The sequence below is a fragment of the Salvelinus fontinalis genome, chromosome 18 (genome assembly GCF_029448725.1).
Source record: "Salvelinus fontinalis isolate EN_2023a chromosome 18, ASM2944872v1, whole genome shotgun sequence".
NCBI lineage: Eukaryota > Metazoa > Chordata > Actinopteri > Salmoniformes > Salmonidae > Salvelinus > Salvelinus fontinalis.
Window position 1 is genome coordinate 30,552,615 of NC_074682.1, and position 23,994 is coordinate 30,576,608.

Here is a 23,994-nt window from a genome sequence, read left to right on the forward strand (position 1 = left end):
CTCCAGTATTTATGCTGCAGTAGTTTATGTGTCGGGGGGCTGGGGTCAGTTTGTTATATCTGGAGTACTTCTCCTGTCTTATCCGGTGTCCTGTGTGAATTTAAGTATGCTCTCTCTAATTCTCTCTTTCTTTCTCTCTCTGAGGACCTGAGCCCTAGGACCATGGCTCAGGACGACCTGACATGATGACTCCTTGCTGTCCCCAGTCCAGCTGGCCGTGCTGCTGCTCCATTTTCAACTGTTCTGCCTGCGGCTATGGAACCCTGACCTGTTCACCGGACGTGCTACCTGTCCCAGATCTGCTGTTTTCAACTCTCTAGAGACCGCAGGAGCGGTAGAGATACTCTTAATGATCGGCTATGAAAAGCCAACTGACATTTACTACTGAGGTGGTGACTTGATGCACCCTCGGCAACTACTGTGATTATTATTATTTGACCATGCTGGTCATTTATGAACATTTGAAAATCTTGGCCATGTTCTGTTATAATCTCCACCCGGCACAGCCAGAAGAGGACTGGCCACCCCTCATAGCCTGGTTCCTCTCTCGGTTTCTTCCTAGGTTTTGGCTTTTCTAGGGAGTTTTTCCTAGCCACCGTGCTTCTACACCTGCATTGCTTGCTGTTTGGGGTTTTAGGCTGGGTTTCTGTACAGCACTTTGAGATATCAGCTGATGTACGAAGGGCTATATAAACACATTTGATTTGATTTGATTAATACTTATTGACTCAAGACATTTAAGCTTTTCAATTTTATAAATTTGTAAACATTTCAAAAACCATAATTCCACTTTGATATTATGGGGTATTTTATGTAGGCCAGTGACCAAAAAAATCTCAATTTAATCAATTTTAAATGTAGGATGTAACATCAGAATGTGGGAAAGGTCAAGGAGTGTAAATACTTTTAGATGGCACTGTATGTGACCAGATTTATTTCTTTTTTTACTTTTTATAAAAGTACAGCCTCAGAGCGTCAAATTTGTATATCACTGTAGTTAGAGGAAACATGGGAAAGTTATGCTGCAGTTGATAAACGTGTTATCCCACTTAGGAGACAAGTAGAAGAAAATGGCATTTTTCTTCTTTGTTTACGCCCATTCAGCATCATTCACATCCTCTTAAGCATTAGCCTCACCCAGTATAAATACAGTAAAGTACACACACTAAAGTAGATTTTTCAGCGCCGATACCGATACCGTTTATTGGAGGACCAAAAAAAGCCGATACCGATTAATCGGACGATTTAAAACATTTGTTTTGTAATAATGACAACAATACTGAATGAACACTTATTTTAACTTAATATAATACATCAATAAAATTAAGTTAGCCTCAAATAAATAATGAAACATGTTCAATTTGGTTTAAATAATGCAAAAACAAAGTGTTGGAGAAGAAAGTAAAAGAGCAATATGTGCCATGTAAGAAAGCTAACGTTTAAGTTCCTTGTTCAGAACATATGAAAGCTGGTGGTTCCTTTTAACATGAGTCTTCAATATTCCCAGGTAAGAAGTTTTAGGTTGTAGTTATTATAGGAATTATAGGACTATTTCTCTCTATACGATTTGTATTTCATATACCTTTGACTATTGATGTTCTTATAGGCACTTTAGTATTGCCAGTGTAGCTTCCATCCCTCTCCTAGATCCTACCTGGGCTCGAACCAGGAACACAACGACAACAGCCACCCTCGAAGCAGCGTTACCCACGCAGAGCAAGGGGAATAACTACTCCAAGTCTCAGAGCGAGTGACGTTTGAAACGCTATTAGCGCGCACCCCGCTAACTAGCTAGCCATTTCACATCGGTTACTCCAGCCTAATCTCAGGAGTTGATAGGCTTGAAGCACAGCGAAGAGCTTCTGGCAAAACGCAGGAAAGTGCTGTTTGAATGAATGCTTTCGAGCATGCTGATGCCTACCACTGCTCAGTCAGACTGCTCTATCAAATCATAGACTTAGTTATAACATAATAACACACAGAAATACGAGCCTTAGGTCATTAATATGGTCGAATCCGGAAACTATCATCTCGAAAACAAGACGTTTATTCTTTCAGTGAAATACGGAACCGTTCCGTATTTCATCTAACGGGTGGCATCCATAAGTCTAAATATTCCTGTTACATTGCACAACCTTCAATGTTGTCATAATTAAGTAAAATTCTGGCAAATTAGGCAGCCCAAATTGTTGCATGTGCAATGAACGCAAGAGAAGTGACACAATTTCACCTTGTTAATATTGCCTGCTAACCTGGATTTCTTTTTAGCTAAATATGCAGGTTTAAAAATATAGACTTCTGTGTATTGATTTTAAGAAAGGCATTGATGTTTATGGTTAGGTACACATTGGAGCAACGATACGCACCGCATCGATTATATGCAACGCAGGACACACTAGATAAACTAGTAATATCATCAACCATGTGAAGTTAACTAGTGATTATGATTGATTGATTGATTGTTTTTTTATAAGATAAGTTTAATGCTAGCTAGCAACTTACCTTGGCTTCTACTGCATTTGCGTAACAGGCAGGCTCCTCGTGGAGTGCAATGTAATCAGGTGGTTAGAGCGTTGGACTAGTTAACTGTAAGGTTGCAAGATTGAATCCCCCGAGCTGACAAGGTAAAAATCTGTCGTTCTGCCCCTGAACGAGGCAGTTAACCCACCGTTCCTAGGCCGTCATTGAAAATAAGAATGTGTTCTTAACTGACTTGACTAGTTAAATAAAGATTAAATAAAGGTGTAAAAAAATAATAATCGGCCAAATCGGTGTCCAAAAATACAGATTTCCGATTATTATGAAAACTTGAAATCGGCCCTAATTAAATCGGCCATTCCGATTAAATCGGCCGACCTTTACACTAAAGGGTAACAAAAATGTGTTTTGAGCAAAATAGTGTTTTTTGACACAACTGCAAACTGCAAGGAGTAGGGTTTGATGGGAAGTCGTGATGTCACCGGCCTTCCCCCTTGCTTGAAAACAACCATACAGTGAAATAGGAACTAGCGTCAAACACCTAGGATCCTGTAACCAGTCAAATATTTGAACAGAAATGAATAGCTAAAATCCCTTTACCTTTTCTTCTCCTGCTTCCTTTCCTTCCTCCCCCTTAACTACCCACTAACCAGACAAACCTTTCATCAAAGTTAATTACACATCTGTAATTAATTACCACCACAAAAGGTAACGGCAGCACTATCAAATGCAGCCATATGTACAACAGCTAATACATTTAGAGTTTAGTCATTTAGCACACACTCTTATCCAGAGCGACTTACAGTACTTACAGGCTTTAGTGAGTGTGCATTTTCATACCTTTTTTCATACTGGCCCCTTGTGGGAATCAAACCCACAGCCCTGGTATTGCAAGTGCCATGCTCTATCAACTGAGCCATACTGAGGACTGCTTTCAATTAGAATGGCTGCATATCATCCATCTAGTGCCCTTTAACGGTTCATTGGTCACAGAAAGATGTGAGGAGACAAAATGGTGATCGTAATTATACAAGCATTCAGAATCAGAAACATGTAGGGAAGAAAAGCTCTATAAGAAAAGAGCTAACGCTACAAAGACAGACAAGGAAGGAAGGTTTTATGTGAGAAGCTTAATGAATACGGGCCCTGACTGCCAGAGGGAAGGCTTTATAAGAACAGTGCTAGGCTAGAAAGAAACCTAGCTGGAAAGAATTCCCAGGTCTATGAGACATGGGAGAGAAAAGCAGCACATGGAGAGCCTTCCCTTCTATTTCACTTGTATGCAAAGGATTCAAAAACAGGTAGCTGATTCAACATTGTAGACATAATGGTAGCGCAGAGTTAAGTGCTTTAGGTGCTCAAGTTCACTGTGTTGACATGCTGAAAGTGTCTCTCCACTTCTGACTCCTGACTCAGTGTGAATGATTAATCTGCCACCAGGGTGAGAATTTATCTGCATCGCAAAGGACAGCCACAATAGGCAATCAATGTGTGTCTCTCTCTTGCTTTCTCCGTATCGGCCACAGTCTTTCTGTCACTCTATTTGCACATCTCTCAAATAAGACAATTACGGTCATCCACTCAGCATGAGGCCTACATGGTTATACTCACCCCGTTGAGTTGCAGTAACCTCCTGTACTCTAGGTTCACAGCCTTCACTGACACATCCTTCTTTTTTGGGATCAGTGTATCAGTCTCAACCATAAACACCCTCAGTCTCGCCCCCTATCCTCTGTGTCCATATGATCTAACACCTACAGCCCCCTATCCTCTGTGTCCATATGATCTAACACCTACATCCCCCTATCCTCTGTGTCCATATGATCTAACACCTACAGCCCCCTATCCTCTGTGTCCATATGATCTAACACCTACAGCCCCCTATCCTCTGTGTCCATATGATCTAACCCCTACAGCCCCCTATCCTCTGTGTCCATATGATCTAACCCCTACAGCCCCCTATCCTCTGTGTCCATATGATCTAACCTCTACAGCCCCCTATCCTCTGTGTCCATATGATCTAACCCCTACAGCCCCCTATCCTCTGTGTCCATATGATCTAACCTCTACAGCCCCCTATCCTCTGTGTCCATATGATCTAACCCCTACAGCCCCCTATCCTCTGTGTCCATATGATCTAACCTCTACAGCCCCCTATCCTCTGTGTCCATATGATCTAACCCCTACAGCCCCCTATCCTCTGTGTCCATATGATCTAACCTCTACAGCCCCCTATCCTCTGTGTCCATATGATCTAACCCCTACATCCCCCTATCCTCTGTGTCCATATGATCTAACACCTACATCCCCCTATCCTCTGTGTCCATATGATCTAACCCCTACAGCCCCAGCCTCTGTGTCCATATGATCTAACCCCTACACGCCCTGTCCTCTGTGGCCAACTAATCTTACCTCCACAGGGAACTTCCTGTCGTTGATGCTGTGTTCTGACCCTGCTGATCCGTTACTCTGACCCCAATGGAACTCAATCTTCTCCGCCTTGAAGCGTCCAGGCAGTCCTGCCCCCCGTACAAAGTAGTCATCCTTCAGCAGCACGGCCACTGGGGAGAGATGGGAAAGTGAATACAAATGAGCATAGGGATTATTACTTGAGAAACAGGCGTGACTCTCACTCACAATTAAAAGCTGATGTTTTATTTTTCGTCAATCAAAAGCATAACAATTCTGCTATCAATAGCTTTCATCAGATAGATATAGATGGAGAGGAAGATAATACAATGAAGATAAGGGTAGAAGATAAGAGTAGAGGGAAAGCAGATAAGAGATAGTCAGTAAGGGGAGGGATAACTTCATTAGTTATCTGGAAAGTGTCTTACGTCAATCTATGACTTACCTTTTCTCTGAGAATGTGCCTCTGTCCATTCTGGTTTTGTTGAGAACCGTTATGACTGAGACCAATGTAAAATGCACTTGATATATATTCGACTTGACTAAACTTGTGTGCATACCAGAACATCCTGTTTAATTTACTCCTAAATGAAAGTATTTGTCTACTGAAGCCTTTTGGAAGCTAGGGGACTCTGGGAGTGGGACACATAACAGCCTTCTTCTTTGCTGTCATCATTGGCCTAAAAAGTCCCTGATGACATGCTAATTCACAGATTTCTCAGTTAATACTTGGAGCGCCGAAACTCCATTACTGCTAGAATGGCCATGACGGTCATGCTGTTGATATTTCAATTGTGTAAATATTCGATAATAAACAATAAATTGCTAAATGAATGCCTTTATTATGTTAAAATAGGTCATAAGAAAACCCAGGACACCAAATGTAAATTGTAATCAGTCAGAAAATGTATTGATTGATCCAAAAGGGCATAGACTGCAAATACTAAGGTGGCTGAAGAAATTCGGCATGCCTCCCAGAGTCCTCTCCAAATACTACCACTGCACCATCGAGCGCATACTGACTGGTTGCATCACGGCCTGGTACGGAGCAACTCCGTCCACGACCTCAAGGCCCTTCAGAGGGTGTTGAAGACAGCCCATTACATCACTAGGATCGTGTTCCCACCCATCCAGGAGATCTACTCGAAACAGTACCTGAGGAAGGCACGCAGCATCATCAAGGACCCCACACACTACAGCCACAAGCTGTTCTCTCCCTAAAGTAGTCTGAGGGGTGACAATATTATCAATTGTCAAATAGTGACAGATGACCAGCGCAGGGTGTAATGACAAAGAAGGGAAAGGAGATCAAATAGTACTTGTTCCATATCATCCTACAGAGGTCCATGCAGGCCAGACATTTGATTGCTATACCCTATCAGAAAGAGCAGATTCTAACGTTTCTAATGACAACTCCACAAATGGCAGGGATGGTCTCTGTTTCAAAATATAACTTTTTCCTAGAATAACTGTGGCTCCCTGCATGTTCCTTATGTGAGTAGGTTACTGGTAACAATCAGCAATAGACATTTGGGATACATATGCTTTCTATTTTCTTCTGTTATATTCCATTATATTCTTACTGTAAAATATATGTGGACTGTGGTAGGTGCAGGGCATGGTTTATCTGCTAAATTAACACCTTCATTTCATTGGCATGACACAGCCATAGCCTTGGCTACTAAGCACAGATAAATACAACTCAAAACATGCTATTCTGTTCTTTTGAAATACATTGTCTTGTATCATGTTTTTTATGGTCTTCCTAAACAAAATATGAATGATTTCTTAGTGATTCAGTATATTAACACTAGAAAGACAGACAGCATCATAATGACTGACTAACAACACATTTAAAATGTTTAATTACTCTACATTTATAAAGTCATATCCCCCTCATTCTTGACTTTTCCTAAATAAGTCTATATAACACACTGCTGTTGTTAGAACCTTAATATCACAAACAGAACTGGAGTTATAACCAGTATAAGGATGGCATGTCATTTTATGAATGTTTTTCCCTGCTGACCCTTCTCCCAACAGATTGGCCTACTCCGCTCCTTCTCTCAATAGTTGAAGGTGTCGTGCCCAGTTCATAATCACCCTGATAACTGCCTCGAAACTGAACATTCTGAAATTTCCCACATATAACAACGGATTAAATCAATTAAATATAGTATGATGGGGGAGAATGGGTGAGTTGAGCAAGAGGAAGCGAACAATGCATAATTATGTAACCACCAATTGTGAATGAAGAGCAGGGCGGGCTATTCTATTGTATTCATCTATTGTAATTATAATCTCAAAACGGTGTCCACTGAATCCGTTTAAGAATCTGACTTTAATGTAACAAAATGTAGAAAAAGTCAAGGGGTCTGAATACGTTCCGAATGCACTGTATATGAGGGCCAAGGCAGCAGCAAAGATTCCACGTGAGCCGTTGCGTGAGCCAAATTGTGCACAGCCCACAGGGAGGAGAAACTGCCCTCAGAACAGAACTCATGACACCAGTTTCAGCTGCAAGCAAATTGTTGTGGGAAGTGATTAATTCCACAGCTAGAGGACTCCTGATATCTCCAGGAGTGCTAGCTAAGTGCTGCCTGTTTATCTCCAGGAGTGCTAGCTAAGTGCTGCCTGTTTATCTCCAGGAGTGCTAGCTAAGTGCTGCCTGTTTTCCCAGTAGCCTACTTGGTGTGTGAACTGCTGACTGCTCATAATTTACAGATAGTTGTTGACACAACCAGGGGCAGGGCAATTTATGACTTGTTTTGGTAATCAGTGGCTGGATGGGGGGGGGGGGGGGGGGGAGTGGTTTCACCTCTCCTAGGCAATCAGCAATTAGTACAGGGATGTGTGCTCTCCACCTCTGCTAGGCAATTAGCAATGATTTTTAGTTCTTCAGTCTCCCCTGGTTTCTCAGTGGCAGCTGTAAGTGGCGGTCGTGTTAGTGGCAGTTTTGTCGCAAAACAAAGATCGTGGCCAAAACAAAGACCGTTCTGCGGAGTTGTTCTGCCGAGTTGTTCGAGGAAGGAAAGAGAGGAAGGCTCACACTACTCTCTCGAGCATTTTATTTATTTATTTTATTTATTTTACCGTTATTTTACCAGGTAAGTTGACTGAGAACACGTTCTCATTTGCAGCAACGGCCTGGGGAATAGTTACAGGGGAGAGGAGGGGGATGAATGAGCCAATTGTAAAATGGGGATTATTAGGTGACCATGATGGTTTGAGGGCCAGATTGGGAATTTAGCCAGGACACCGGGGTTAACACCCCTAATCTTACGATAAGTGCCATGGGATCTTTAATGACCTCAGAGAGTCAGGACACCCGTTTAACGTCCCATCCGAAAGACGGCACCCTACACAGGGCAGTGTCCCCAATCACTGCCCTGGGGCATTGGGATATTTTTTAGACCAGAGGAAAGAGTGCCTCCTACTGGCCCTCCAACACCACTTCCAGCAGCATCTGGTCTCCCATCCAGGGACTGACCAGGACCAACCCTGCTTAGCTTCAGAAGCAAGCCAGCAGTGGTATGCAGGGTGGTATGCTGCTGGTATCTTACCTAGCTATTTTTGCTGCTTTGTCAACTATGTGTGTGTTTTCTATATCAGTTCGCACCTCTCCCTATAGGCTTTACAGACGCTCCCGACCCCTTGGCTGCAACCCTTCTAATTTAGTGTACCCTGCACGCACAACTCATGTGGAATTCTGGGTCTCTGGCAGCGTTTGGAACTGCCGATCTACAGTCAAGAACGCTGAGTTCATCTGAGCCTATGCTGTCCTTCTGTCCCTTGACGTTTTGCCCCGGACGGAGACATGGATCATCCCAGAGAACACTGCTACTCCAGTTGCTCTTTCTTCATCTGACTATGTTGTCTCTCATAGTCCGAAAGCATCTGTTCGTCGCAGTAGTGGCACAGGTCTACTCATTTCTCCTAAGTGGAGATTTTCTCTTTTCTCCCAACTGTCCATCTCCTCATTTGAATTCCATGCTGTCACTGTCACTTGTCCACTCAAGGTTAACATTACTGTCATCTATCGCCTACCAAGTGCTCTTGGAGAGTTCCTCAATGAGCTTGACACCTTGATGAGTTCATTTCCTGACGATGGCTCACCGCCCTTCGTACTTGGCAACTTCAACCTCCTGACGTTTGCCTTTGATTCACTTCTTTCCAACTCTTTTTCCCCTCCTTGCCTTTTTGACCTCACCCTTTCCCAATCCCCTCCAACTCACAAGGCAGGCAATACGCTTGACCTCATCTTTACTAGAGGCTGCTCGCCTACTAATCTCACTGCAACCCCCCTCCAAGTATCTGACAACTACTTTGTTTCCTTTTATGTCTCCTTTTCCTCCAACCCCAGCCTCTCAGCTCCTAGCCAGATGGTCATGCGCCGTCGCAATCTTCGCTCTCTCTCCCACTACCTTCTCCCATCGGTCTCATGATTCTGCCTCTTTGACCCTACTCTCTACCCTTTCCGCATCCTATGACTTGCACTGTCCCCTTTCCTCCCGCCCGGCTAGGCCCTCCTCTCCTTCTCCGTGGCTGAATGACTCATTGCGAGCTTACAGAACAGGGTTGCGGGCACCTGAGTGAAATGAAGGAAAACAAAACTTATTGAGGACCTATCATCCTTTCACTCTCTCCTCTATTTTCTCTTCTTCTATATCTGCTGCTAAAGCCACTTTCTACCACTCTAAATGTCAAGCTTGTGCCTCTAACCGCAGGAAACTGTTTTCCACCTTCTCCTCCTTCCTTATCAACCCCTCCCCCTTCCTCCTCTGCGGACGACTTTGTCAACCACATTAAAGGTTGACAACATCCGCTACTCATTCACTCAGCCTATTGAGTCCACTAGTCTCAGTCACACATAACTACCCTACGCCTTGACCTCTTTCACCACCTCAAGCTCAACCTCGAGAAGACGGAACTGCTCTTCCTCCTGGGGAAGGCCTGCCCGCTCAAAGACCTCTCCATCACCATGACAACTCCACAGTGTCACCCTCCTAGAGTGCAAAGAACCTTGGTGTGACCCTGGACAACACCTTGTCGTTTTCTGAAAACAGCAAAGTAGTGACCACTCCTGCAGGTTCATGCTCTACAACATCCATAGAGTACGACCCTACCTCACACAGGAAGCGGCACAGGTCCTATTCAAGTAGTCCCGCCTGGACAACTGCAACAACTGTTGGCTTTGCTCCCTGCTTGTTCCATCAAACCCCTGCAACTTATCAAGAATGCACCCGCCTGGTTTTCAACCTTCCCAAGTTCTCTAATGTTACCTCACTCCTCCATAACTTCAGGGTATGGTCAAACCCTACCCCCAACCCGAGCACTCCGTTTTGCTACCTCTGGTCTCTTGGCCCTCCCACCCCTATGGGAGGGCAGCTCCCGCTCATCCCAGTCCAAGCTCGTCTCTGTCCTGGCACCTCAATGGTGGAACCAGCTTCCCTCTGAAGCTAGGACAGCAAAGTCTCTGCCCATCTTCTGAAAACATCTGAAACCCTACCTCTTCAAACAGTATCTTAAATAATCCTCCTCCTCACTTTGACTCCCCCTTATAGCTCTCTACTCACAGCTATGTTAGAGGAAAAATTTACTTTCAGGCCTGTGATACGTAATTGTCCTACCAAGATGAATGCACTAACTGTAAGTCACTCTGTATAAGAGTGTCTGCTAAATGACTAAAATGTAAAGTGTTGCAATCAAGTGAAAGTTAAAGAGTTATGGCGACTGGGGATAACTAAATGAGATCGAACTGTTGCTTGAAAACTTACACCATAAAAGCACGAGCAAGGCCACAAATAATGTGTCCAATAACTGACAATAGATTATTATTGACCGTTGTTACAGTGGGGCAAAAAAGTATTTAGGTCAGCCACCAATTGTGCAAGTTCTCCCACTTAAAAAGATGAGAGGCCTGTAATTTATCATAGTTACGTACACGTCAACTATGACAGACAAAATGAGAAAAAAAAATCCAGAAAATCACATTGTTGGATTTTTAATTAATTTATTTGCAAATTATGGTGGAAAATAAGTATTTGGTCAATAACAAAAGTATATCTCAATACTTTGTTATATACCCTTTGTTGGCAATGACAGAGGTCAAACGTTTTCTGTAAGTCTTCACAATGTTTTCACACACTGTTGCTGGTATTTTGGCCCATTCCTCCATGCAGATCTCCTCTAGAGCAGTGATGTTTTGGGGCTGTTGCTGGGCAACACGGACTTTCAACTCCCTCCAAATATTTTCTATGGGGTTGAGATCTGGAGACTGTCTAGGCCATTCCAGGACCTTGAAATGCTTCTTACAAAGCCACTCCTTCGTTGCCCAGGCGGTGTGTTTGGGATCATTGTCATGCTGAAAGACCCAGCCACGTTTCATCTTCAATGCCCTTGCTGATGGTAGGCTTTGTTACTTTGGTCCCAGCTCTCTGCAGGTCATTCACTAGGTCACCCCGTGTGGTTCTGGGATTTTTGCTCACCGTTCTTGTGATCATTTTGACCCCACGGGGTGAGATCTTGCGTGGAGCCCCAGATCGAGGGAGATTATCAGTGGTCTTGTATGTCTTCCATTTCCTAATAATTGCTCCCACAGTTCATTTCTTCAAACCAAGCTGCTTACCTATTGCAGATTCAGTCTTCCCAGCCTGGTGCAGGTCTACAATTTTGTTTCTGATGTCCTTTGACAGCTCTTTGGTCTTGGCCATAGTGGAGTTTGGAGTGTGACTGTTTGAGGTTGTGGACAGGTGTCTTTTACACTGATAACAAGTCCAAACAGGTGCCATTTATACAGGTAACGAGTGGAGGACAGAGGCGCCTCTTAAAGAAGAAGTTACAGGTCTGTGAGAGCTAGAAATCTTGCTTGTTTGTAGGTGACCAAATACTTATTTTCCACCATAATTTGCAAATAAATTCATTAAAAATCCTACAATGTGATTTTCTGGATTTTCTTTTCTCATTTTGTCTGTCATAGTTGAAGTGTACTTATGATGAAAATTACAGGCCTCATCTTTTTAAGTGGGAAAACAAACACAATTGGTGGCTGACTAAATACTTTTTTGCCCCACTGTATATCGACACGTATATTCATTATAAATGCCATTATTGCTTTGTGTTGATTTTCACCTTTCACAAGCACACTTGGCACCTATACTGATATTTTCTTCATAGGTATTTGTATTTGTCAATAAAAAAATACGATATTGTTTTCCAATGCTTTGTGTTCATATTTGAAATAAAGGCACTCCATAAACAGCATTTATTTAACATTTTACATTCAGTTTAGGGTTTACTTATAGCTTTCAATAACAAACTAATGATAATGTAATTATGTTCCTTCAAATATTTACATTTCGTATTCTAATGTTACCTAAGACCTTCATAAACACATCCAAATGACATTGGTACGAAGGGGGTTACAACGAGGCCAGGCTTTTCAATGGATTTATTAGACTGGTGGCTATTGGTACTCCTCAAGGCCCAGCTATTCTACTGATGAATATCCATATGGTCATTATGACAGTCATGGCACTTTGAGGATGAAATGCTCAGAAAGTTTGGTGTTTTATGATCTCAAAGTACTGCTCAACTCTTCAACTAGAAACCCTCAGTTGAACGTGAAATCTTTGACCACTCACAGTGACACATTGAGATTGTCCCAGCATCTTAAGGATAAGGGCACCGCTCTATGACCTCCCCACGACGTCATTTCCTCTATGCACTTCTTCCTCCATGCACTTCTTCCTCCATGCACTCCTTTCACAAACTCGGACACCTCCCGAGCCTCGACCTGTTGTTTCGGCTTGTTGTTAACAATTTCTTTGGTTGATTTATTTTATTTTGTTCATAAGTGTTTGTGTTAACACTTGCTACCAACTAGCCAGATAGCTAGCTATGTAGCTAGCAATGTTTCAATGGAGCCTGCTTCGCCTGGAATAGCTAACCAACGTTTCCAACGTTTCCTGTAAAAGCTGTGTTTATTACGCTCTTGTCCGGGACAATATTGACAATCCAGAGTTCCAATGCGGCAATTGTTTGCTTGCGGGGGATTACAGGAATGAGGTGGCTATCCTTGGAACTTTCTCAACTCTTGTCGCTGGACGCTGCTCGGGCCTGATGGATGTGTCCCCGCCTAGTCATCTTCTCCATCTGCTTCTGCTCCTCCATCTTGTAGTGGAGTAGACAGAGAACACCAAGAGGATTGTTCCAATCAGCGCTGGTACCATGTCACATGTCATGGAAACCGAAGGCAGTGGCATGCCGCAAAGCGGACTGGAGTGTCTGTGAGAGGTTTGGAGCAGATTGACATAAGGAATAGCTTCCATGCACTGGTGCCTGATCTACCTGCGCCTTCATCGCTGGGATTGCCTGTGACGGCTCAGCTGACTCCAACTACACTGACTCCAGCAGCGGCTTCGTGGTCCAGTTCGGCTCCTTTTCCTCTCACAGCGATAATCTGGACCTATCGCCGGGAGCAGCGGGCGAATGCTATCCTGCTTCTTGTGGGCCCGTGAAAAAGTTTCAGCAAATTGTGTGAGGGGTAGGAATGAGCGGATTTCTCCATCCCCTTCTCTGGCCATTGTATTGGGCAGGTCGATGGTGAGAAAAGTCCCTTGAGCAAAACGTTGTGCTATCCAGGATCACGAGTACAGGACATCACTAAGCTGCTCCCAAACATTTTAAACCTGCATCAGGAATATTTAGTCTATCCTGGATTTTAAAGAACTGATTTGGTCTCTGTTTGACACCAAACGCCCCATAATATCTGGCCCTGTGCCCTCCCTAAATCGTGCATTGAACGTTTCAGCAGTTCCTCCATAACTGGCTACGAAACTATTGCAGCTCTGTGTGTGTAACATTTATTGACAATTTTGACACCTTCTGGAAACTAAGCTTGTTTTATAAGGATGATGGGATCCACCCAAATAATTTGGGTTCCTGGATCCTTTCACAGCATTATAAGGCTGCGTTGAGACAATGATTTATCAATGACCCAAGCCCAGCTCAGTTAATCCCTACCAATGTGTACAGCTCAACGTGCAATAACATAAATAACATGAGCAACTCTATATTTCTGCTAAGCTTCCCAGTAAAGCAATGAAAACAATCAAGCATCCCAGAACAGTGCTAAAAATAGCCCACATTAACAGCTTAAGAAAAAGATTCATTAAATCAATAATTTGCTAGTAACTGTCACGTCCTGACCATAGTTCTTATGTGTTTTGCTTGTTTAGTGTTGGTCAGGACGTGAGCTGGGTGGGAATTCTTTGTTGTGTGTCTAGTTTGTCTGTTTCTGTGTCCAGCCTAATATGGTTCTCAATCAGAGACAGCTGTCAATCGTTGTCCCTGATTGAGAATCATATATAGGTGGCTTGTTTTGTGTTGGGGATTGTGGGTGGTTGTTTCCTGTCTCTGTGTTTGTGTTCTGCACCAGATAGGATTGTCTCGGTTTTTTCACGGTTTGTTATTTGTTAAGTGTTCACGTTTATTGTAATTAAACATGTTAAGCACTGGCTACGCTGCGTGTTGGTCCGATCCCCGTTTCACCCCCTCTTTTAGTGAAGAGAGGGAAAGCTGCCGTTACAGAACCACCCACCAATCTCGGACCAAGCAGCGTAGCAATGGGCAGCAACGGCAGCAGCAGCAGCGGGACCAGGAGAAATGGACTTGGGAGGACGTATTGGACGGAAAGGGTTGCTACACATGGGAGGAGATCTTGGCTGGTAAGGATCGCCTTCCATGGGAACAGGTGGATGCAGCTAGGAGAGCGAAAGCAGCTGAGAAGGGGAACCGGTGTTATGAGGGAACACGGCTGGCCAGGAAGCCCGAGAAGAAATCCCCAAAATTTCTTGGGAGGGGGCTAAAGGGTAGTGTGGCGAAGTCAGGTAGGAGACCTGTGCCCACTGCCCATGCTTACCGTGGAGAGCGGGAGTACGGGCAGAAACTGTGTTATGCGGAAGAGCGCACGGTGTCTCCTGTACGTGTGCATAGCCCGGTGCGGGTTATTCCACCTCCCCGCACTGGCCGGGCTAAATTGAGCATTGAGCCAAGTGCCATGAAGCCGGCTCAACATATCTGGCCTCCAGTACGTCTCCTCGGGCCGGTGTACATGGCACCAGCCTTACGCATGGTGTCCCCGGTTCGCCTACACAGCCCAGTGCGGGTTATTCCACCTCCCCGCATTGGTCGGGCTACGGGGAGCATTCAACCAGGTAAGGTTGGGCAGGCTCAGTGCTCAAGGGAGCCAGTACGCCTGCACGGACCGGTATATCCGGCGCCACCTTCCCGCCCCAGCCCAGTACCATCAGTGCCTACACCACGCACTAGGCTTCCTGTGCGTCTCCAGAGCCCTGTTCCTCCTCCACTCACTCTCCCTGTGGTGCGTGTCTCCAGCCCAGTACCACCAGTTCCGGCACCACGCACCAAGCCTCCTGTGCATCTCCAGAGCCCTGTACGCACTGTTCCTTCTCCCCGCACTCGCCCTGAGGTGGTGCCCTCAGTCCGGTACCACCAGTTCCGGCACCACGCACCAGGCCTACTGTGCGCCTCAGCCGTCTGCCCAACCCCGCCTGCACTGCTCATCTGCTCAACGCCGTCTGCGCTGCTCGTTTGCCCAGCGCCGTCTGCGCTGCTCGTCTGCCCAGCGCCGTCTGAGCTGCTCGTCTGCCCAGCGCCGTCTGAGCTGCCTGTCTGCCCAGCGCCGTCTGAGCTGCCTGTCTGCCCAGCGCCGTCTGAGCTGCCTGTCTGCCCAGCGCCGTCTGAGCTGCCTGTCTGCCCAGCGCCGTCTGAGCTGCCTGTCTGCCCAGCGCCGTCTGAGCTGCCTGTCTGCCCAGCGCCGTCTGAGCTGCCTGTCTGCCCAGCGCCGTCTGAGCTGCCTGTCTGCCCAGCGCCGTCTGAGCTGCCTGTCTGCCCAGCGCCGTCTGAGCTGCCTGTCTGCCCAGCGCCGTCTGAGCTGCCTGTCTGCCCAGCGCCGTCTGAGCTGCCTGTCTGCCCAGCGCCGTCTGAGCTGCCTGTCTGCCCAGCGCCGTCTGAGCTGCCTGTCTGCCCAGCGCCGTCTGAGCTGCCTGTCTGCCCAGCGCCGTCTGAGCTGCCTGTCTGCCCAGAGCCGCCAGCCAGTCAGGAGCTGCCAGAGCCGCCAGCCAGTCAGGAGCTGCCAGAGCCGCCAGCCAGTCAGGAGCTGCCAGAGCCGCCAGCCAGTCAGGAGCTGCCAGAGCCGCCAGCCAGTCAGGAGCTGCCAGCGCCGCCAGCCAGTCAGGAGCTGCCAGAGCCGCCAGCCAGTCAGGAGCTGCCAGAGCCGCCCCTCTGTCATGAGCCGCCCCTCTCTCATGACCCGCCCCTCTCTCATGAGCCGCCCCTCTCTCATGAGCCGCCCCTCTCTCATGAGCCGCCCCTCTCTCCTGAGCCGCCCCTCTCTCCTGAGCCGCCCCTCTCTCCTGAGCCGCCCCTCTCTCCTGAGCCGCCCCTCTCTCCTGAGCCGCCCCTCTCTCCTGAGCCGCCCCTCTCTCCTGAGCCGCCCCTCTCTCCTGAGCCGCCCCTCTCTCCTGAGCCGCCCCTCTGTCCTGAGCCGCCCCTCTGTCCTGAGCCGCCCCTCTGTCCTGAGCCGCCCCTCTGTCCTGAGCCGCCCCTCTGTCCTGAGCCGCCCCTCTGTCCTGAGCCGCCCCTCTGTCCTGAGTTGTCTATATTTAGGAGGGGCCTTGGTGAAGGTTCCTGGACCATGGTCGGGGGCGAGGATCGCCACTCAAAGGACGCTAAGGAGGGGGACAAAGACAGTGGTGAAGTGGTGTCCTCGTCCACCGCCGGAGCCGCCACCGCGGACAGATGCCCACCCAGACCCTCCCCTTGAGTTTTAGGGGTGCGTTCGGAGTCCGCACCACCAGGGGGGGGGGGGGGGTACTGTCACGTCCTGACCATAGTTCTTATGTGTTTTGCTTGTTTAGTGTTGGTCAGGACGTGAGCTGGGTGGGAATTCTATGTTGTGTGTCTAGTTTGTCTGTTTCTGTGTCCAGCCTAATATGGTTCTCAATCAGAGACAGCTGTCAATCGTTGTCCCTGATTGAGAATCATATATAGGTGGCTTGTTTTGTGCTGGGGATTGTGGGTGGTTGTTTCCTGTCTCTGTGTTTGTGTTCTGCACCAGATAGGACTGTCTCGGTTTTTTCACGGTTTGTTAAGTGTTCACGTTTATTGTAATTAAACATGTTGAGCACTGGCTACGCTGCGTGTTGGTCCGATCCCTGTTTCACCCCCTCTTTTAGTGAAGAGAGGGAAGGCTGCCATGACAGTAACAGATGACATTCATATTATGAAACTCACTTAGATAATATCTTTGATGATACAGTGGTAGCAATACATGGTTATAACATCTACAGAAAATATAGAAATGCCAACGGTGGAGGTGTTGTTGTTTATATTCAGAACCACATTCCTGTTAAGCTTAGAGAGGATCTCATGTTAAATACTGTTGACGTAATATGGCTACAGGTTCATCTGCCTCACCTAATCCCATTCTTGTGGGAAGCTGCTATAGACCACCAAGTGCTAACTGTCAGTATCTGGATAACATGCGTGAAATGCTTGATAATGTATGTGATATCAACAGAGAGGTATATTTTATGTGTGATTTAAATATTGACTGGCTTTCATCAAGCTGCCCACTCAAGAAAAAGCTTCAAACTAAACTAGTGCTTGCAATCTGCTTCAGGTTATCAGTCAACCTAACAGGGTAGTTACAAACGGCACAGGAATTAAATAATCAACATGTATTAATTACATCTTTACTAATGCTGCAGAAATTAGCTTGAAAGCAGTATCCAAATCCATTGGATGTAGTGATCACAATAGTGTAGCTATATCTAAGAAAAGCACATTTCAAAAGGCTGGGTCTAATATAGTGTATAAGAGGTAATACAATAACTTTTGTAGTGATTCCTATGTTGTTGATGTAAATAATATTTGTTGGTCTGTGGTGTGTAATGAGGAGCAACTATATGCTGCACTTGACACATTTATGAAATTGCTTATTCTAATTAAATGACTGCAAAAACAGTTTCAATTCCTCATCAATCCACGGGAATGTATAAATGTATGGTTCAGAGGGATGAGGCAAAAGGAATGGCAAATTATTCTGGCTGCACAACCGATTGGCAAACGTATTGAAAATTGAGAAATCATGTTACTAAACTGAAAAATATGAATAAACTATACTATGAAACAAAGAAAAATGACAAAGAATGATAGTAAAAAGCTTTGGAACACCTTAACTGATGGCTCATTCATCACAAAACCGATTGATATTGCCAATTACTTTAATGATTTTTTTCATTGGCAAGATTAGCAAACTTAGGTATGACATGCCAGCAACAAACGCTGACACTACACATCCAAGTATAACTGATCAAATTATGAAAGATAAGCATTGTCATTTTGAATTCCATAAGTGAGTGTGGAAGAAGTTAAAAAATGATTGTGTCTATCAACAATGACAAGCCACAGGGGTCCGGTTGCAAAATTACTGAGGATAATAGAGGACGATATTGCCACTCCTATTGCCATATATTCACATACCAATCAGCCTGTTACCAACCTTTAGTAAACGTTTGGAAAAAATGGTGTTTGACCAGATACAATGTAGTAGTATAGTTTCTTCTTTTTTACTGTAAACAAATTGACAGACTATCAGCATGATTATAGGAAGGATGGCGTCGGAGCAGAAGACAGGCGTTTTACGTGCCCCCAACCTATTTTGTTTTATTGTTCGTTGATCTGCGTTGTTCATAACTTATTTTTACTATTTTTGTACATAATGTTGCCGCTACCGTCTCTTATGACCGAAAATAACTTCTAGACATCAGGACTGCGATTACTCACCATGGACAAGCAGAATCCTTTTTCTTCTTTCACGACTCTGACGGATATACGGCTCCCTCGGGAACAGGCCCCAACCCCAGTGATCTGCATTGCCAGCAGCTCTTTGCAATGCTTGAAGCACAGCGCTGTTTATAACTTCAAGCCTATCAACTCCCGAGATTAGGCTGGCAATACTATAGTGCCTATAAGAACATCCAATAGTCAAAGGTATATGAAATACAAATGGTTTAGAGAGAAATAGACGTATAAATTCATATAATAACTATAACCTAAAACTTCTTAACCTTTCACGAGTATCTACCCCAGGTCCGGGAGCACCCCGCCCCCCCCCCCCCCCCCCCCACACTGAGTAGCATCGCTAGCATAGCGTCACAATTAAATAGTAGCATCTAAATATCATTAAATCACAAGTCCAAGACACCTATTGAAAGATACAGATCTTGTGAATAAAGCCACCATTTCAGATTTTTTAAATGTTTTACAGGGAAGACAAAATATGTAAATCTATTAGCTAACCACGTTAGCAAAAGACACCATTTTTTTTTGTCCACCATTTTCTCTCTCCACCAGTAGCTATCACCAATTCGGCAAAATAAAGATATTGATAGCCACTAACCAAGAAAAAACCTCAGATGACAGTCTGATAACATATTTATGGTATAGGATAGGTTTTGTTAGAAAAATGTGCATATTTCAGGTATAAATCATAGTTTACAATTGCACCCACCATCACAACTCGACTAGAATAAATACACAGAGCAACGTGTATTACCTAATTACTAATCATAAAACATTTCGTAAAAATACACAGCATACACTAATTGAAAGACACAGATCCTGTGAATAAAGACAATATTTCAGATTTTCTAAGTGTCTTACAGCGAAAACACAATAAATCGTTATATTAGCATACCACATGTGCAAACATTACCAGAGCATTGATTCTAGCCAAAGAGAGCGATAACGTAAATATCGCCAAAATATATAAATTTTTTCACTAACCTTCTCAGAATTCTTCAGATGACACTCCTGTAACATCATATTACAACATACATATAGAGTTTGTTCGAAAATGTGCATATTTAGCCACCAAAATCATGGTTAGACAATGATAAAAGTAGCCCAGCTGGTCAGAAAATGTCGTGCGCCATATTAGACAGTGATCTAGTCTTATACATAAATACTCATAAACGTGACTAAAAAATACAGGGTGGACAGCGATTGATAGACAATTGAATTCTTAATACAATCGCTGAATTACATTTTTTAAATTATCCTTACTTTTCAATACAGGTTGCGCCAAGCGAAGCTACACCTAACAAAATGGCGGCATAAGCGTTTCACATTTTGACAGAAACACGATTTATCATAATAAATTGTTCTTACTTTGAGCTGTTCTTCCATCAGAATCTTGGGCAATGAATCCTTTCTTGGGTCTAATCGTCTTTTGGTCGAAAGCTGTCCTCTTGCCATGTGGAAATGCCCACTAACGTTCGGCACGAACTGGAAACGTGCCCAGCGGTTCAAAGTGTCTCAGAAAGAAATGCCTCAAAATCGCACTAAACGGATATAAATTGCTATAAAACGGTTCAAATTAACTACCTTATGATGTTGTTAACACCTATAACGAGTAAAAACATGACCGGAGAAATATTACTGGCTAAACAACAGGATGGAAGGAGGCGAGTCCGACATCCTTCGTGCGCCAGGCGCAGGCAGCCAAAGAAAGTTACTTCCGCTATTTGGTGATTTATAGAGGCACTGATTGCGCAATCGACTCCATTCAAAGCGTCATCACGTACTGACACCCAGGGGAAGACGTGTCTGTTTCTCCATAGCTTTTACAGGGACCTTTAAACTGACTCCAGATCAGGGGCCAAGATGTCTGAAATCTGACTCCCTATCATGAAAAGTGCTGTAGAAGGAGTTCTGTTTCACTCAGAGACAAAACTCCAATGGCTATAGAAACTAGAGAGTGTTTTCTATCCAATAATAATAATAATATGCATATTGTACAAGCAAGAATTGAGTAGGAAGCCGTTTAATGTGTAGAGCAAATTATGCTAATGCGAAACAGCACCCCCTATATTGACAAGAAGTTAACTGGGAATATTGAAGACTCATGTTAAAAGGAACTACCAGCTTTCATATGTTCTGAGCAAGGAACTTAAACGTTAGCTTTTTTACATGGCACATATTGCAATTTGACTTTCTTCTCCAACACCGTGTTTTTGCTTTTTTTAAACCAAATTGAACATGTTTCATTATTTATTTGAGACTAAATGTATTTTATTTTTGTATTACATTTGTCACGCTCGTCGTCCTCCTCGTCTGAGGAGGAGTAGTTGGAAGGATCGGAGGACCAAAATGCAGCGTGGTATGTGTTCATCATGAATTTAATAAACAGAGAACACTGAACAAACTATACAAAACAATAAACGAACAACGAACGTGAAGCTATATAAGAAATGTGCTGACAAGCAACTAACATAGACAATCACCCACAACGACAAAACAGGCTACCTAAATATGGTTCCCAATCAGAGACAATGACTAACACCTGCCTCTGATTGAGAACCATATCAGGCCAAACACAGAAACAGACAAACTAGACATACAACATAGAATGCCCACTCAGATCACACCCTGACCAAACAAAACATAGAAACATACAAAGCAAACTATGGTCAGGGCGTGACAACATTAAGTTAAAATAAGTGTTCATTCAGTATTGTTGTAATTGTCATTAGTACAAATATATACATATATATATATTATATATATAAAAAAAAATCGGAAGATTAATCGGTATCGACTTTTTGGTCCTCCAATAATCAGTATCGGCGTTGAAAAATCATAATCGGTCGACCTCTAGTACATACCCCAACCAGAAGCTATGGATTACAGGCAGCATCCGCACTGATCTAAAGGCTACAGCTGCTGCTTTCAAGGAGCGGGACTCTAACCCGGAAGATTATAAGAAATCCCGCTAAGGCCTCCGACGAACTATCAAACAGGCAAAGCTTCAATACAGGACTAAGAGTGAGTCGTACTACACCGGCTCTGACACTCGTCAGATGTGTCAGGGCCTGCAAACCATTACAGAATACAAAGGGAAGCACAGCCGAGAGCTGCCCAGTGACACGAGCCTACCGGACGAGCTAACCAACTTCTATGCTCGCTTCGAGGCAAATAACACTAGGTGTTCCTGCATGAGAGCACCAGCTGTACCAGAATACTGTGTGATCACGCTCCCCACAGCCAATGTCAGCAAGACCTTTAGATAGATAAACATTCACAAGGCCGTAGGGCCAGACGGATTACAAGGACGTGTACTGCGAGCATGCGCTGACCAATTAGCAAATGTCTTCACTGACATTTTCAACCTCTCCCTGTCTGAGTCTGTGATACCAACATGTTAAGCAGACCATCATAGTGCCTGTACCCAAGAACACTAAGGTAACCTGCCTAAATGACTACCAACCCGTAGCACTCACGTCTGTAGCCATGAAGTGCTTTGAAAGGCTGGTCATGGCTCACATCAACACCATTATCCCAGAAACCCTAGACCCACTCCAATTTGCATACTTCCATAACAAATCCACAGATGATGCAGTCTCTATTGCACTCCACACTGCCCTTTCCCACCTGCACAAAAGGAACACCTATGTGAGAATGCTATTCATTGACTCCAGCTCAGCGTTCAACACCATAGTGCCCTCAAAGCTCATCAATAAGCTAAGGACACTGGGACTAAACACCTTCCTCTGCAACTGGATCCTGAGCTTCCCCAGGTGGTAAGGGTAGGTAACAACATATCCGCCACGCTGATCCTCAACACAGGGGCCCCTCAGGGGTGCGTGCTCAGCCCCTTCCTGTACTCCCTGTTCACTCATGACTGCACGGCCAAGCACGACTCCAACACCATCATTAAATTTGCCGATGACACCAGTGGTAGGCCTGATCACCGACAACAACGAGAGAGCCTATAGGGAGGAGGTCAGAGACCTAGCCGTGTGGTGCCAGGGCAACAACCTCTCCCTCAACGTGATCAAGACAAAGGAGATGATTGTGGACTACAGGAAAAAGAGGACCGAGCACGCCCCCATTCTCATCGAAAGGGCTGCAGTGGAGCAGGTTGAGATCTTCAAGTTTCTTGCTGTCCACATCATCAACAAACTAACATGGTCCTAGCACACACACCATGACAGTCGTGAAGCGGGAAAGACAAAACCTATTCCCCCTCAGGAGACAGAAAAGATTTGGCATGGGTCCTCAGATCCTCAAAAGGTTGTACAACTGCACCATCGAGGGCATCCTGACTGGTTGCATCACTGCCTGGTATGGCAACTGCTCGGCCTCCGAACGCAAGGCACTACATAGGGTAGTGCGAATGGCCCAGTACATCACTGGGGCCAAGCGTCCTGCCATTCAGGACCTCTATACCAGTCGGTGTCAGAGGAAGGCCCTAAAAATTGTCAAAGACTCCAGCCACCATAGTCATAGACTGTTCTCTCTGCTACCACACGGCAAGTGGTACCGGAGCGCCAAGTCTAGATCCAAGAGGCTTCTAAACAGCTTCTACCCCCAAGCCATAAGACTCCTGAACATCTAGTCAAATGGCAACCCAGACTATTCGCATTGCCCCCCCACCCCCCCACCACCACTGCCACACTCTGTTGTCATCTATGCATAGTCACATTAATTAACTCTACCTACATGTACATACTACCTCAACTAACCGGTGCCCCCGTACATTGACTCTGTACCGGCACCCCCCTGTATATATTGTTATTTTTTACTGCTGCTCTTTAATTACTTGTTACTTTTATCTCTAAATCTTATCCATTTTTCATAAACTGCACTGTCCATTGGGGGCTCGTAAGTAAGCATTTCACTGTAAGGTCTACCTACACCTGTTGTATTCGGCGCATGTGACTAATACAATTTGATTTGACATTCAACAAGCACCACACTTACACAAATTACCGATGATTGGCTGAGAGAAATGTAGGACTTCAGTTCGGCTTTTGACATTATTGATCATAGTCTGCTGATGGAAAAACTTGTGTTATGACTTTACACCCCCTGCTATATTGTGGATAAAGAGTTACCTGCCTAACAGAACACAGATGGTGTTCTTTAATGGAAGCCTCTCCAACATAATCCAGGTAGAATCATGAATTCCCCCAGGGCAGCTGTCTAGGCCCCTTACTTTTTTCAATCTATACTAAT

The 23,994-nt window shown here is 44.8% G+C and overlaps 1 protein-coding gene across 2 annotated transcripts in view; it reads right to left on the bottom strand.

The window, feature by feature from the left end:
* Nucleotides 1–23,994, bottom strand: part of LOC129815270 (receptor-type tyrosine-protein phosphatase gamma-like) — a 233,339-nt gene that overhangs the window by 95,041 nt on the left and 114,304 nt on the right. For both annotated transcript variants that reach the window (XM_055868933.1, XM_055868932.1), the window contains exon 4: nucleotides 4,891–5,039. In XM_055868933.1, the coding sequence (XP_055724908.1) occupies nucleotides 4,891–5,039 (149 nt within the window). The remainder of the gene's footprint in view (nucleotides 1–4,890; nucleotides 5,040–23,994) is intronic.